This window comes from Astatotilapia calliptera, chromosome 13 (genome assembly GCF_964374335.1).
Source record: "Astatotilapia calliptera chromosome 13, fAstCal68.1, whole genome shotgun sequence".
NCBI classification, from domain to species: domain Eukaryota; kingdom Metazoa; phylum Chordata; class Actinopteri; order Cichliformes; family Cichlidae; genus Astatotilapia; species Astatotilapia calliptera.
In genome coordinates, this window is record NC_137434.1 from 23913263 (window position 1) to 23928205 (window position 14943).

Below are 14943 nucleotides of genomic sequence, written 5' to 3' on the forward strand. Positions count from 1 at the left end.
GCTGGGGTCATTGTATGTCATGCTGGATTCTCAACTCGCTGGCCAAACAAGAAAAACAGACATGTTACCCAGAATTGGAAATGTTTACACATTTCAATGTAATTAAAGTCGCAAACCCTGTGCCTACTCCTTTGCTAATCTCTCTAGGAGATATCGTTCTTTAGTTTGGACAATAACACGCCAGCAAAACTCTAATGCATAGTAGAATTAGATAAATCTCACTGCAATTAGTATGGATCACGTCATCAGAGCGATAAACATGTTAAGTAAAACACAAGAAAAGTACTGAAGAGAGTAATGCTTGCACACTTCCACAAAGCTGTGAGAGAAGAATTACAGCAGCCTGTGTCAGGGACATTATCTATGGATATGGAAGCCCGTTTCCGCCACTAAAAAAAAAAGGATACTTAACTCGAAATTTCGAGTTATCTTTCTCGAAATTTCGACTTATTTTCTCGAAATTTCAACTTAGCAACTCGAAATTTCGACTTAGCAACTCGAAATTTCGACTTAATAACTCGAAATTATGAGAAAAATAACTCGAAATTTTGAGTTATTTTCTCATAATTTCGAGTTAGCTCTGCCAATCAGTAATCTATGTGAATGACGTCATTTCCGTGTTACCCGGAAGCTGAAGCCCTCAGCTACAAATGCTAGAGAAATGCTAATTATAGATACGGATCATGAATTCACAAATTGCTGAGTATTTTAAGCGTGGCTTCACAAATGAGGAGATTCTTGCGTTATTAGCTGAATCACATGGCATTACTATCAGCCTCCGTACACTTGAAAGGATTTTACACAACAACCGACTTTGGCGCAGAAAGAACAAAACAGAGGTGGGAGAGGTGGCAGCTTTGTATCGTTGGATGCACCAGAAGTGTTGGATGAATGGCATTGTTACTGACAGAGAAACCGTTCGTCTTCTGCTCCGTTTATTCGATGGAGAAGGTGTGGATTTGAGGTCACGTAGACGACTGCGGAGGCGAGTGTATCATAGCAGAGGCCCCAACTATGTGTGGCATATCGACGGCTACGATAAACTGAAGCCATTTGGGATTGCAATCAGTGGATGCATTGACGGATTTTCAAGGAGTATAATATGGCTAGACGCTTACAAGACAAATAATGACCCGAGAGTAATTGCTGGCTACTTCATGGATGCCGTGATTCAACAAGGTGGTTGCCCTGATCGAGTGAGATTAGATCTAGGAACAGAAAACGTCCATGTGGCTCACATGCAACGATTTTTGCACTTTACAGACAATGAACCAGAAAGAGAGCACGTCATATTTGGAGCAAGTACAGGAAATCAACGCATTGAAAGATGGTGGCTAATCTTACGAAGCCAGTGTATCCAGTACTGGATTGAACTATTTGACAAACTAAGAGAGGATGGCCACTTCTCAGACTCTTTCTTGGACAAATCATTGGTCCAGTTCTGTTTTCTTCACATTATACAGGTGAGTTTACATAGGTGATTGTGTAAACGACATGTATTGTAACTGTTTAATTTGTAACAACTCACACGGCCTTTGTATATTATAGAAACATCAGATATATTAAAGTACACGTGAAAAGTAGTGCTTTTATTTTTATTTTTTTTAAACTGTTTTGTTAAAAAAAAAATTCCACATATATATCAAGGAACACAATTATACATTATAACACATTGATTATTTATGTGTTTAGGCCTCTCTCTGTACTCGGTTAGCTTTTTTGGTGGGTCAAAACTAAGTAAATAAGTATCTGTCTGTTCATGATGTGTGTGTGTGTGTGTGTGTGTGTGTGTATAGGTATGTGTGTGTATATATACGGATATATATCATTAATGTAGCTCAAAGCTAAATTAATGGTGTGTAAGCTAAGAAAATCAATGTAGAAGTTAGTTGTGCTTTTGTACATTAACATTTTCATATTGTATGCCTGAAAATGTTTCTTTTGTTCATTTTGTTTTCATCTAGGAAGAATTAAATGAAGTTGCTTTGGCCTGGAATGACCACAGAATGCGCCCAGTCCACAACTCCCGAAGTCCTCATGGCCGACCATCTTTTATGTATGCCCTCCCAGACATTTATGGCGCGAGGGACTGTCTCAAACATGTCAATATGGACAAAGTTGAAGCCTGCCTTGAAGAATGCGTGTTCAAAGACTTTCCATGTGAAGAGGATGTCTTTCATCTCTGTGTAGAACTCATGTCAGAACATAACCTGGACTTCTCAGATGATGTGTTTCATACAGTGGATCTGTATGTAAAGCTAAGGCAGTTGATGCTTACTGAGTTGGAGCTTTTGCCTTAAAGGTTAGACATCGTTATGCATTTTTAATTCTGTATTTTCATATTTAAATTGTAAACTTTTATGAGTTATTAATTTTTGGATGGTTGTCGTTTTTGGGGCACACATACATGGGTTTTGAGGGCCTGAAAATGTATTTCACGAACAGGGCCAATTGAAAAAGGCTATAAAAATTGTATTTAATTTTTGGAGGGTTGTTTTTTTTTTTTGGATGGTTTATTTCAATTAACAAACCAATTTTTTGTTTTAAAAGCCTTATTATTAAAACATATGTAAACATAATGTCTGTTAGACCTGCTATTTGGAGGATATGCAGCGCATGTCACCTTGGAATTATGATTTCAACTTTTTGTAAATATGCTTTTTCATCTTTCTTTTTATTTGAGTAATTATTGATGTTTTGAAATATCTGGTTATGTAGCAGTAAAAAAAATTTTCACTGTCATTTTTTTCACTGCTGAGACTTTTTATATATACTGACTGTTTTCCTGATTATGGGCAGTATAATTATATATTTTTTAGAGATGGCACGATACCACTTTTTTATGTCCGATACCGATACCGATATCATAAATTTGGATATCTGCCGATACCGATATGAATCCGATATAGTGTTTTTTAATCAACAAAACTGTTTTTTAAAATATCTTGCTGCATTTTGCAAGTCTGCAAGTTCATACTCAAGTTTAAAACAACAACTACACTAAAGCTATTCTGTTATACCTGTATACAAAAAAAATATTTCATAGTTCAGCAATACTGATCAATCTAATAAACTTAGACCTACACCATCCTCCCTATTCTAGTATTTTAAAGAGTACTTAGCGTAAATATTAAGCAACCTAACTAATAGGGTTCCAACTCCCAGCAACAACAAACATAAATAAATAAAAAATAGGGAACCACCCCTCACGCGCCACCTCATGATGCTTAATCGACGTAATCAACCTTAATTTGATGCAGTGTGAAAAAAAATGCACAGAAATCAATTATTTTTCAAGAAATATTAAATAGATTCAACATCTTTCTTCAACAAAATTGCAGACTGCACAGATGGTACCTTCCCAAAGTAAAAAGTACTATAGCTTACTAGGGTATATATTAGACTTAATAGTCACTATATACAGTAATTGACTTCTATTCATTTTACATCAAATTAAAACTTTGGGTGTCAGATAATTATTTATTAAAAGCTCGACATTTTAAATGAGAATAAGAAAGAAAAGTATGTCTTTGTGCCCCCTTTTCCCTGTTCATGCCCTATCGGGCCCCCTGGCTAAACTTTGCTAGATCCGCCCCTGCACAGTTACCAGCGTCAGCTACGTAGAAAAAGATCCTCGAGTAGAAAGTAATAATAAATACATTCTAACAACAGCTTATCAAGCTTAAACGTTCTGCTGTTGTTCAGCCGCTGGTTTCCTCTTTCTGGTGCAACGTGGGCCAAAAGCAAACTAGAGACACGGACTCGCGACAGAAAAGCCGATCAGCTGATCATTTAAGCAGTTTCACGATTGAAGTAGCAGCCGGAGAGCGAGAGGCAGTCGCTTGTTAAGCTTAACGTGGGAATGCTTTACAAACATTCAGAGATGGACTTACACACTTGCTTTACTTCTCTCGGGGATAACTTTGTCGGAGATGAAATGCCAGGTTGCTAGCGAAGCTCCACATGCTATCCAGACCACCGACAGGTCCCGCATGCCACAGCTGCTCTATCACGTGATGCATACTGCTCCGACTGCTAACGTTCTGAGGTGAGTTACGGCGTGTTGCAAGTTTTGCGAGGTGCTTTCGTGATATTTAATGGATCGGATTACATTTTTTATTTTTCTCCGATATCCGATCCAGTAATTTAGGTCAGTATCGGACCGATACCGATACGTAATATCGGATCGGTCCATCTCTAATATTTTTTAGCATATGGATAACCTAACTGAGTGAGATTTATGGACCTTTTTTTTTTTCGGATTGCGCCTCAGAATAATAAAAACCCAGAAATTACCAAAATTAAAGATGTAATTTGTCTCATTGAACACTTTATTATAAAACACAGATCTTTTGCCATCATCTTGTCTTAAAACAAAATAACTGTACTGTATTTACAGTAACACAAACCTTAAAGTATTCTTATAAAAAGCTAATTGCAAGCACAAGACTTGGAAAAAGTACGATAATACACTCAACAAAAATATGCAATATGTTTTGCAAAAGTTCAATTATTATTAAAAATACAAAAAGAATGGGACAATAAAAAGAGATTGAGGATAATATGGCAAGATCTGATAACAATATCCTACAATTAAAGAATAAGAACGTGTGGTCTAAAACCACTATGAAGCAAATACATTAGGCTCAAACATGAAAACAGAAATATAGGAAAATATCTTTTAAATAACTACCCCATCGGCTATGTAGTTTTGAAAAAGGGGGCTATGATACACAGGGGTTTTTTTCCATTACAAAAATCAGGAAAAGCCAACCAAAAATCAACCTTCAGCTAAGCAATTGCTGATTTCACAGAAATCCAAAATAAAAGCATATAGGTGTGCCTTATGGCCATTCAATTTAGCAAAAGTCACCATAACCCAGATGGCTAAACAGAACTGTACAAACATAACTGTAATAAAATACAATGATAAAGTAAAACCTGACTTGTAAACTGTAAAATGTGTGCACGATGATAAAACATGTAGGAGATATTGCATATATCTCCTACATGTACTATACACTACATATTGCAGGGGTCTCAATCTCTAATTTTCTGGTGAACCACTACAATACATGTCATCTTTTGACATTACATTAATAAAATTTGACAAATTAAAATTAACCTAATGCATTTTTTAAAGTTGATTTTGGATTCAAATAATAGAAAAAATGAATAAAAGGTGGAAAAACTGCTTTCATTGTTCACATGCACACATGCTGACTGAGGAAATGGGAATGCTTATAAATGGTCTCCAGACTGCCACTCTGAGACCTCTGCAGAAATGCATTTCACAAGTGTTTAGAAAAATATTGCCTCAGTTGTAATAGGAAAACACAGAAACACAAAGAAGTACCTCAAATTGCATTACAGTGGTATTTCACCAAATACTTTTTCTTGGAACTCAGTTTTTAAACACCTGAAACCTTTGCTGTGACATTCACATGGGAACACTTTAGTCTTAGTTCACAACTCAAATATAATCTGTTGTAAAACAACAATGGCTTTTAAGCCATTGTCCGTGAATCAAACCTTTAGATAATGTCCATAACCCACACATTTGATTCCAACACACTGTTCATCTCCGATCTGAAGTCAGGATAGCTGTCATAATTTATCGACAGCTCCAGTACACACCCACATGTGTGTGCCACAGGTCGTCTCTGGAAACCTTTCAGTTCGTTAAACCCAATGATGATGTTCTTTCCCAGATGTAAATCTGAACCTGTGCAAAACCTGAGGAACAAACACAAATGTTCCTTCTCAGCATTCTTCACATATGTAGTTAGATATTTCTGAATCAGCTTCTGGTGAGCCGTCATTGTTTCAGGGAAAGTGAGACACTTGAGAACTTTTCTCACAGTTGGTTGGAGGGTTTCATAAACTGAAGATAGATCACAAAGGCTTTCCCATGCAGTGCTGAGTGTTCTTGCCCACTGTTCAATAACATAGGCAGGCTCTTGGACAAGTGTTTTGTGTGCAAGCTCCAATAGGACTTCAGTGGCATTGCAGGCTGTTGGTATCTTTCTGCAGCTGTGGTTATCAAGTATGTCTATAAGTTCTTCTTGGTCCACGGTGCTAAAGTCTGATCGCCACGCCTCTAACACTGTACGCTCAGAGTCAGGCATGAACTTAAGGAAATTCTCCACAATATCACTCTTTACATATCCAAAGGCAGCTTGTTCCAGAATGGCAGGTGCAATTTTCACAGGCAGATATTTCTCTCTAACCCATCCAAATGCAATGATTCTGCCCACACTCTCCCACTCCGGTTGCCCAAGATCATGCCTTAAGAAGGGCACTTTGTAAACGTTTCCAGTGGTGCACTGGTCATAGAATTCTTTCCAGAATTCTGAAAGACAGTCTCTCACAACTCCCCCATCGTCATGGGCCATTTCAGGTGTTCCATCAGGCAGTAAGACCTGGATTTTGATGTCGACATCTTCAAGGTCCTTATCACTAAAATGTGAAATGAGCTCTGACATTACCTGCCCTCTGTGGACCACCACTACTCTCCTCACTCTCTCACTGGATGGACCAGGTTGTGGAGAAAAAATCAGGGTGTCATCCAAATTTATTGGCTCACTGTCAGAAAAGGGGCCAACAAAAATAATGTCACTGCTGTGAGAAGTGTTAGCGCTTAGAGACTGCGTGGAAGATTGTGGAAGGTTATCGTTTGGAGTGTCTTCAATGTATGTCACATCATGGCTGATTGTTTCAAATGGAGCAGATGTTTGGAATGTAGTGACAGTAAAAGAAGAGGTTTGGTTTTGAGGACTCGCTTCAATTTCTGAAGATGGATGCAAACCTGGGTTGGAGCTCTGAAGGCTGTCATTTTGTTTTTTCTTTGTGGTGAGGTAGAACCTGAGGATATTAAGTTTTGTGACATGATAAAGTTCTCCTACTGTCAATGCATCATCGACTATCATCTCTTGATAATCCTTCAGATCACAGTCAAAATCTGTTAAGGGCCCCTGAATGTTTCCTCCATCTGGAAAGAACAGGCCTGTTGCAACCTGTAATATGTCCCTTTTCTTGGCATCCTTGCAGATGTCTATTTTTCTTGTTCCTCCTCCTCGTCTAGCTCTAACCTGCTTGAAAACCTCAGTGTCTTCATCATAATGCATCCATCCTATTTCTATTTTTCTATTTCTCTTCAGAGCATTTCTTTTATGGGTTGTTTGGGAATGTTCTTCTTGCCGTGTGCTACTGCCATCCTCTTCAGATAATTTTCTTTTGGACAGTTTGGATTTCAGCCGTTCAAAAAGCGCTGACTTGCGGCTGCTGCCCCTCCGTCTGCAAAATCCAAATACTGCAAGACGATCACCGTATGATGGCAAATAAGTCTTCAGCTCCTCATCTGTCATTAGACTTATGACACTGGCATCAATCTAAAGATGGAAAAATAATTTAATTTATTGAAACAACCAGCCTTGAAAATACAATTCTATTTTTAACTTAAGAACAATGAGGAAAAGTTGCATTTCAACCAGTATCTTGTTGGAATTAAGTACCTTCTCATTCTCCAAGGTCTGTATAATTTCCTCAGAGACTTCTCTTTGTTTCAAGAATTCAGTCAAGTCTCCCATGCTGTAAGGAAGGATGTAAATTAAAATTACAAAATTAAAATAAAGCCACCATATTATCGTCAAAGTATCTGTGCCTACCTACATTATGAGCTCTGACTATGGTGGAGAAGTGGGAACTGCATTTTTAAGTGTCCATTTGCACTGTAACTACAATCAGCATCACAATACAGTCAATCCCACATTTTCTCAGTTGTCTGGTTACAGTTTTATTGGTTTTGTTCCTTATTTATATAGTTGTCAGTCATATTCCCTGTTTTGGGTGATTTGTGATTTTGTTTTATACAGTGCTGTATACTTATTACGCATGCTTTCAGCAAAACGTCTGTTTCATCAGACGTAACAGGTGTCATTAGCGTGTAACAGAAACCTTATAGGTACCTTTGGTTAACCCTGACGTTGCATTCTATTCAACTTTGTATGTAACAATCGCTGTCACACTGTTTTTATATACCTTTTATCCAGTTATCATTTGTAGGAAGGCATTCAAAACTGAAGAACCTGGCGCCATTTGTTGTTAATACAGCAGCTCACGACACGATCCAGTTTTGAGTGCGCACCCCTTTGCGCCATATCCTTCCGGGTAACAAGGAAATGACATCAGCCACGTAGATTTCTTATTGGCAGCGCTAACTCGAAATTTCGAGTTATTTTCTCAAAATTTCGAGTTAATAACTCGAAATTTCGAGTTAATAAGTCCGAATTTTGAGAAAATAACTCGAAAATAACTCGAAATTTCGAGAAAGATAACTCGAAATTTCGAGTTATGGATCTTTTTTTTTTTTTTTTTAGTGGCGGAAACGGGCTTCCATATAAAACAGATCAAAACGAAAGTTGATTTACAAACCAAGGACACCCTAAAGCGGATCATTTCATGCAGCAGAAATAGCAGACACATTAGAAATCGTTGATGGTTAAAGTATTTTATTCAGACTTACGCAAAACCAAAAACGTTTTAAAAGCGTCTGACCCTTTTTACACCTTATTACGTAAACACATTTTTGTCTCATACGCTCTCCTCCCACCACATGACGTCTTCTTAGGTTCGCTGGTTTTCCAGCCTTCAGCTACACCTGCGCTTTTGTCGGAACGAGGTCAAAAATGTTTTTCACGCTGTTTTCAGCAACCACCTGGACTTTGCTTGCCCTCCTTTTCACGTTGATATTACTGTGAGTATTCCTCGACTGTTCACTGCGGTCAAGCCACCGCACCTGGAATCTCGTTTCTTCTTAATTACCTCGAAAGCAACAGTTGGGTGTCAGGCTTGCTGTTTGTTTTATTGTCCAACTGGCTCCTATCCTCGCTCTCTTTTTGCAACACAGGTACGGAATATGGCCATATCGGTTATTCAAAAAGCTGGGGATACCTGGACCGAGACCCCTGCCTTTTATTGGAACGATGCTGGGCATGAAGAAGGTACGTACATACACTAAACTCACCTTAGCGACTGGGATACGAGGAGCAGACTGATTTAATCATTGAGATTTAGAGATCGGGATTTGCTTGATGAACCTGTCTGTGCTCACGTCCAATTCAGTGGCTTTTTGACACTAATACACATTTTTTTTCCTGTCTACCTTTTTGCAGGGATTTCTTGCTTTTGACCTAGAGTGCCATGCCAAGTATGGGGACGTCTGGGGGTGAGTTGTTAATTCATCATGACTGATAGAAGACGCATTCAAAACCACCACTGATATCCACTCATACCAAAATATCTCTGGGAGCCAAACTCACAGTATGTTAAAAAATGTAACATATTGTGACTGTGGTTGTGAGGTCAACTCTGTGACAGGATGGAATAATGAAAAAAGTTTTCTACTGGCTTCCTCTTTTTATGAAGTTGTTCTTACTTTGGAGCTTGATCTGATAAAATAGTTTAAATATGAGATGGTAAACAAATATCTTTCGGTGGAAACATAACAAACCATTTTCTCTTTAGGGATAAGTGCAAGAATCAGCTTACATATCTAGATGTGTAATAGTACAAAAAAAAAAGAATTGTGAAAGACTCTTTTCTTTTTTTAGGTTGTACGATGGACGAACGCCAGTGTTGATGATTGCTGACCCTGAGATTGTTAAAACTGTGATGGTGAAGGAGTGCTACTCTGCATTTACCAACCGCAGGGTAAGAGGTTCATCTTGTTGTATATCAGTGTATGTCAGTGCAACACTCTCCATGTAACATAGAGTCTGCTAACTAAACATTGTTTTTTACTTTATTATTTTTCCAAGTTTGCTTTCAGTGGCGCTACAGTCTGAGGCTGACGTGTGTAATAACACAATAACTACAGGGACAAACTGGTATTATATATAAATGAAGTAATGTTCAAATCTGGCAGATTGGACTTTCACCAAGAGTTACACATTTATACTCAAGGGTTACATCAGCTCACACGTACACAGGAGCTGAGACACATGAAGTAAACCAAGCAACACACTTCACTGTTTTGTAGCCACCTAGAGATGAACGATAGATGTTATCTTTCTTGCTCTGTATAGCAGAATCAGAGATACTTTTACAAAGGGGGCGGGCCCCACACTTTGGGAAGGTCTGCATTATAATATATTATATAGAAGGACTTGGAGAGAGCTGTATCTCACTGCGTGAATGTCTTAAGATCTCAGATATTAGAAGCCAAAGATTTCAGCCAACAATCGTTGGTTCCTATCGTAAGGGTAATAAAATCATATTGGTCATAAAATTTTAGTATGTAATGCTTCAAGGCCAGGGGTCAAAGGTCAGACATCAGCAATCTGCTATAAACGCAGGTTGACGTCATGTTGTAATGAAAACATAAGCGCTTGCGCTTTGGCGAAAATGGTGTTAGAAGACATTACACTATCTGAGGAAACTTTGAGTTTCTGTGTGACAGGGTGGAAGCAACAGTAAAGTTATTTCCTTTTCACAGGATACCAGTTTTGTCAGTGGACCTATGGATGACGCCATTACAGTAGTCAAAGATGAAAGGTGGAAACGAATTCGCAACAGCCTGTCTCCATGCTTCACAAGTGGAAGACTGAAACAGGTTGATATCACATCTGAGTTCATTAACCACTTGTGTGTTAACATGTATATGAAGTGCATTTTTTTACTTGCTAAAATATGTTGGGAGAACAACTCCCAGGCATGGCTAAAACTGTTGGTACCTTTACACTTAAAAAAAATCATGGACAAAAAATATTGACCTAGACTAGATTAAAAAAAATTATAAACATAATTCTCTTATTTTGTTTCCATTTACTAAAAAAAAAAAAGGTTTTTCCCCTCGTTGCTCGCTATGCAGAACGACTTGTTGCAAAACTTGAGGAAATGAATTTGGATGAACCCATCACTGTCAAACAGTATGTTGTTCATCTGTAAAATGCAAACATATTATACTGTTCGTCCTAAAATAAATAATGCACTGACCATTTGTCTTTTCCAACTCTCATAGGTTTGTGGCTCCTTACAGTTTAGACACTGTGACCAGTGCTTCTTTCAGTGTGGAGACAGACTCCATAAACAATCCAAATGATCCAGTTAATGTTCAAGTCCAGAAACTACTTAAGATGAAAATTTGGCTTTTATTCTTACTAAGTATGCCCTCCTTTTATGCAAACACCATTTGGTAATATGCTATCTTTAGCTTTAGGTTAACAACTCTTTGCTCTCTTTTCAGTGGCATTTCCCTTTGGTGGACGTCTGGCAGAGCTCCTGAAAATTGATATTGTGCCCAAGGACAGCATTGACTTTTTCTACAACATCATCAAGAGATTTAAAGATCAGCATCATGAAGAGAAATCTGTAAGCATTCAATTTAAAATGGAAGATCAACATTGTCTTGTCTGTATGCACTAACCTTTGGGTCATTGTCATGTAGCTGTAGCTTCATGTTATGTGGGGTCGAAAAGGAAGATGCTGCGAGGGACTGTACATATTCTTGGCTATAATACTGTACAAAAATAGTATAGCAGTACTATAGTTGTGCTGAGTCTTTTCAGTGTCCCCATCCTGATGTTTTAAACTCAACATGCCAAACAATGAGCAGCTCTATCCTCACCTGCAACTTCTCAATCACATAGTAAAACATCTCATGCCTTTTCTTGCTGTGTCATTCTAATGGCACCATAATTTACAAAGCAAATGTATTGTTGAATTTAAAAGGAAATGAAACTAGTTGCAGAGCCAATCACCTCATCAGGAAAGTGTTTACTGACACAATGTAGCTAAAGTGTTGTTTTATGTAGCTTTGAAACAAGAGTAGTCACCCCCTGGTGACCATTAGGAAAAATTACTTCAGGGAAAAACTTTAGAGAAACTTCTGTGTTTTTTTTTGTTTTGTTTTTGTTTGTTTGTTTGTTCTTGGATGTAGTTTTGGACAAGAACACCAGTGACGCCTGTTTTCATCCATGAGGTGTGTGCGGCAAAAAGCCGTACAACATGTGCCTTGAGGCGACTGTTGTTCTGATTTGGCGCTATATAAATTTTACCTGTATTAACTTGTGTGTGCTACTCTAGTATTGTTTTAACTTTGGAATATTCAATTTCATACATGGTTTCTGGAATTGTTGTTAACGATGAATGTTTTCTTTTCTTATCTAGGACCGAGCAGACTTTCTGCAGGTGTTGATTCAGAGTGAGATCCCAGAAAAGACGTATAAGGATTATGAAGAACAGCCAAGTAAAGGTATGTTTTTACCACAGAAGTATCAGGGCGAGTAGGGCAAAGTGTAGGGCTCAGCTTGTTGTCCACTTTCAAGTCACTCATGTCACATGTACTGCAGACCACTCAGGATCAGGGGTTTTACACACAATTTTTTCTCATGACATCAATCTGCTCATATGTCTCATGTACAAGAGACCTGCCAGTGTTACATGTTATAAATCAGGACCTGGGTGATAATTAAATGAAGGGCTGTACATACCTCTGTAATATCCCTGTACGTATTTATATAGCCAGCCTGGCTAAGTGTTTTAAATTGTATGTGAGAGATGTCAAAGTGAGCCTGGACTGTAACAGGCCCTATGAGGCACTGTGAGGTGTATGAGATATTGTGGAGCATTAAGGGCTTTGTATTTCAAGATGAGGGAGCCATGGAAGAGTAGCCAGGAGAAATGGGATATCTATTTCTCGTTGGTGTTACCACTTCTATATACAGCATTTTAGAGCTATTGGAACTTGGAAACTACTGGAGAAATTTAACACACAGGAGAAGACACACAGCATGAGAAGACTACATCACAAAGAACAAGGAGAGACAGACAATAAATAAACAGCAGGTAATGAGGGGAGATGGGAAACAGTTGGGAAATACACCGGGAGCAAATCAGGAATAACAAGACAAGGGAAGTTGAACTGAACACAAAGCACCTGAGACAAGAGACTATCACAATAAAACAGGAAATTACACTGAGAGGGAGACGAGAGGACTTGACACAGGTAACGAATACAGAGACATGACTGTCTTCACAATACAGGCACAAAAGGGAACGGACAAAAGTCAGCTATAATTAACCTAGAGACACAAAATAGAGAACACACAAGCTCAAAACACTGCATCCATGTCACAAAACACGTGCAATAATTAGTTTGTCTTACCTTCAGTTAACTATCTGTTAGCTATTAAAGTAATTCCTCAGGAGTGTCAAACATTATGTGGTTCTTCACATCACCTTCAGATTTAGGAAACTGTCTCTGGCATTTTTCTTTTTGATCAGTTGTCAGTTTCAGTGTGAGATTGGCTCAGTACTAGTTACTGATTACTTTAGGGTTATTATATTAATTATAAACGGACTTTGATTTTGTTTTTTCTGTAGGTTTGACTGAACATGAGATGCTTTCCCAGGCCTTGATCTTCATCTTTGGAAGCTACGAGACCACCAGTACCACTCTAACTAACATCCTTTATAATCTGGCCACCAACCCTGATGCGTTGCAGACCTTACACAAAGAAATTGATGCTAACCTGAAGGAAGATGTACAGTAATTCGTCCCATGATGTGTTTCCATCACTGATTTAGTAGTGGACATCATTTACATATTGTCTTTTTTTTTGTGTTTGCTGCCTTTATTTGTCTAGGCACCCATTTCATACGAGGAGCTGACTGGTCTACAGTACCTGGACCAAGTTATACTTGAATCAATGCGTTTGATTCCCACTGCCCCTCGAATTGACAGGACATGCAAAAAAACTGTGCAGGTGCATGGCCTCACCATCCCCGAGGGAACCATAGTTGGGGTTCCTGCGTGGGTGTTGCACAAAGACCCACGCTACTGGAACTCACCTGAGCTTTTTAGACCAGAGAGGTAAATGTGCATGTAGGTGTGTCATCACAAGGTTATGAAGAACCCTGTCGCTCTCCACAAGAGAGAATAATTAGTGAAATCTGGGACGTTTGCTTCATCTTTTTCATCCCAAAACCTCTGCAGCTGTCTGCTTTGAGTCATTGTTGTTCTGGAAGCTGAACTGTTCCCCTAGACTGAGGGTGCTGCAGTGTGGAGCTGGTTTTGATCTGACTTGTCCTCAATCAGGCCCGAGAGCTCCTCAAAGCTTTAGAAGTAACAGTGTATTTTTGCCCTGAACTACGCCCTACTACTCTTTATGTTGAAGGTTGCCTGAACATCGTGGTTAAATACAGTGAATTATAGGACTCTACATATCTACATTTTTAAAGGTTTGTTTGATCTGTATCTGCAGGTTCAGTAAAGACAACATGGAAGAGGTAAACCCATACGCGTTCATGCCATTTGGACTCGGCCCTCGTAACTGCGTTGGGATGCGCTACGCCATCCTTGTTATGAAAATGGTTATTGTCCGTCTCTTGCAGAAGTACACTTTGGAAACATGCAAAGAGACCATGGTAATAGCAACACTCCTCCACATTCAGACTGTCATGGTACTCTGCTGTCCTGTCACTGATTTTACATCCATTTCTTTTTTCTAGATTCCACTTCAGTTTGACTGGAAGTTTCAGCCAGTTCAGCCTGTAAAACTCAAGTTTGTTCCCAGAAATCAGTAGTCTAAGAGGGAGCTGCTAGCATGATGACGTTCATTGTGCATTTTTTTTCTACTGCTAAATTTAAAAGGTTATCAAGTCAGTGCAGTGTAAACACTTGAATTTTCTTGCAGCATTAATAAATTTTAATGACTTTGGATTTGTGCAAACATTATTTTGTGACACTTCTGCTTTAAATTTGCTTTTCATCATTGTTTGATTACTTTTGATTTCTCTTTGTGTATGCGTTTCATGGGTTAATAAGTACAAAGTAAATAAATATAAAATAAATACAGTCTACACAGTCTAGAGACAGTCTTTTTAAAATCTTTCATGTGCATTAAATATGCTGCTGGCAGTGATGCATGTCTCAGTGATGGC

At 38.5% G+C, this 14943-nt stretch overlaps 3 protein-coding genes across 3 annotated transcripts; 2 read left to right on the forward strand and 1 right to left on the reverse strand.

Annotated features, from left to right (window-relative positions):
• The first annotated feature begins 373 nt into the window (after positions 1-373).
• On the forward strand, positions 374-2742 carry LOC145419681 (uncharacterized). Its single transcript, XM_080287937.1, has 2 exons — positions 374-1463; positions 1965-2742. The coding sequence occupies exons 1-2, from the start codon at positions 684-686 to the stop codon at positions 2298-2300; spliced, it is 1116 nt and encodes a 371-aa protein (XP_080144063.1). The 5' UTR covers positions 374-683; the 3' UTR covers positions 2301-2742.
• Positions 2743-4308: 1566 nt separating this feature from the next.
• On the reverse strand, positions 4309-8196 carry LOC145419680 (uncharacterized). The gene is made up of 3 exons (XM_080287935.1): positions 8041-8196; positions 7515-7590; positions 4309-7391 (listed from the first exon to the last, which is right to left on the reverse strand). Exons 2-3 carry the CDS (start codon positions 7587-7589, stop codon positions 5535-5537), a joined length of 1932 nt encoding a protein of 643 aa, XP_080144061.1. The 5' UTR covers position 7590; positions 8041-8196; the 3' UTR covers positions 4309-5534.
• A 159-nt stretch (positions 8197-8355) lies between these two features.
• On the forward strand, positions 8356-14862 carry LOC113035333 (cytochrome P450 3A40-like). The gene is made up of 13 exons (XM_080287936.1): positions 8356-8755; positions 8909-9002; positions 9174-9226; positions 9612-9711; positions 10496-10612; positions 10843-10928; positions 11021-11163; positions 11246-11370; positions 12169-12253; positions 13384-13544; positions 13647-13873; positions 14265-14427; positions 14512-14862. Exons 1-13 carry the CDS (start codon positions 8688-8690, stop codon positions 14584-14586), a joined length of 1497 nt encoding a protein of 498 aa, XP_080144062.1. The 5' UTR covers positions 8356-8687; the 3' UTR covers positions 14587-14862.
• The last annotated feature ends 81 nt before the right edge of the window (positions 14863-14943 follow it).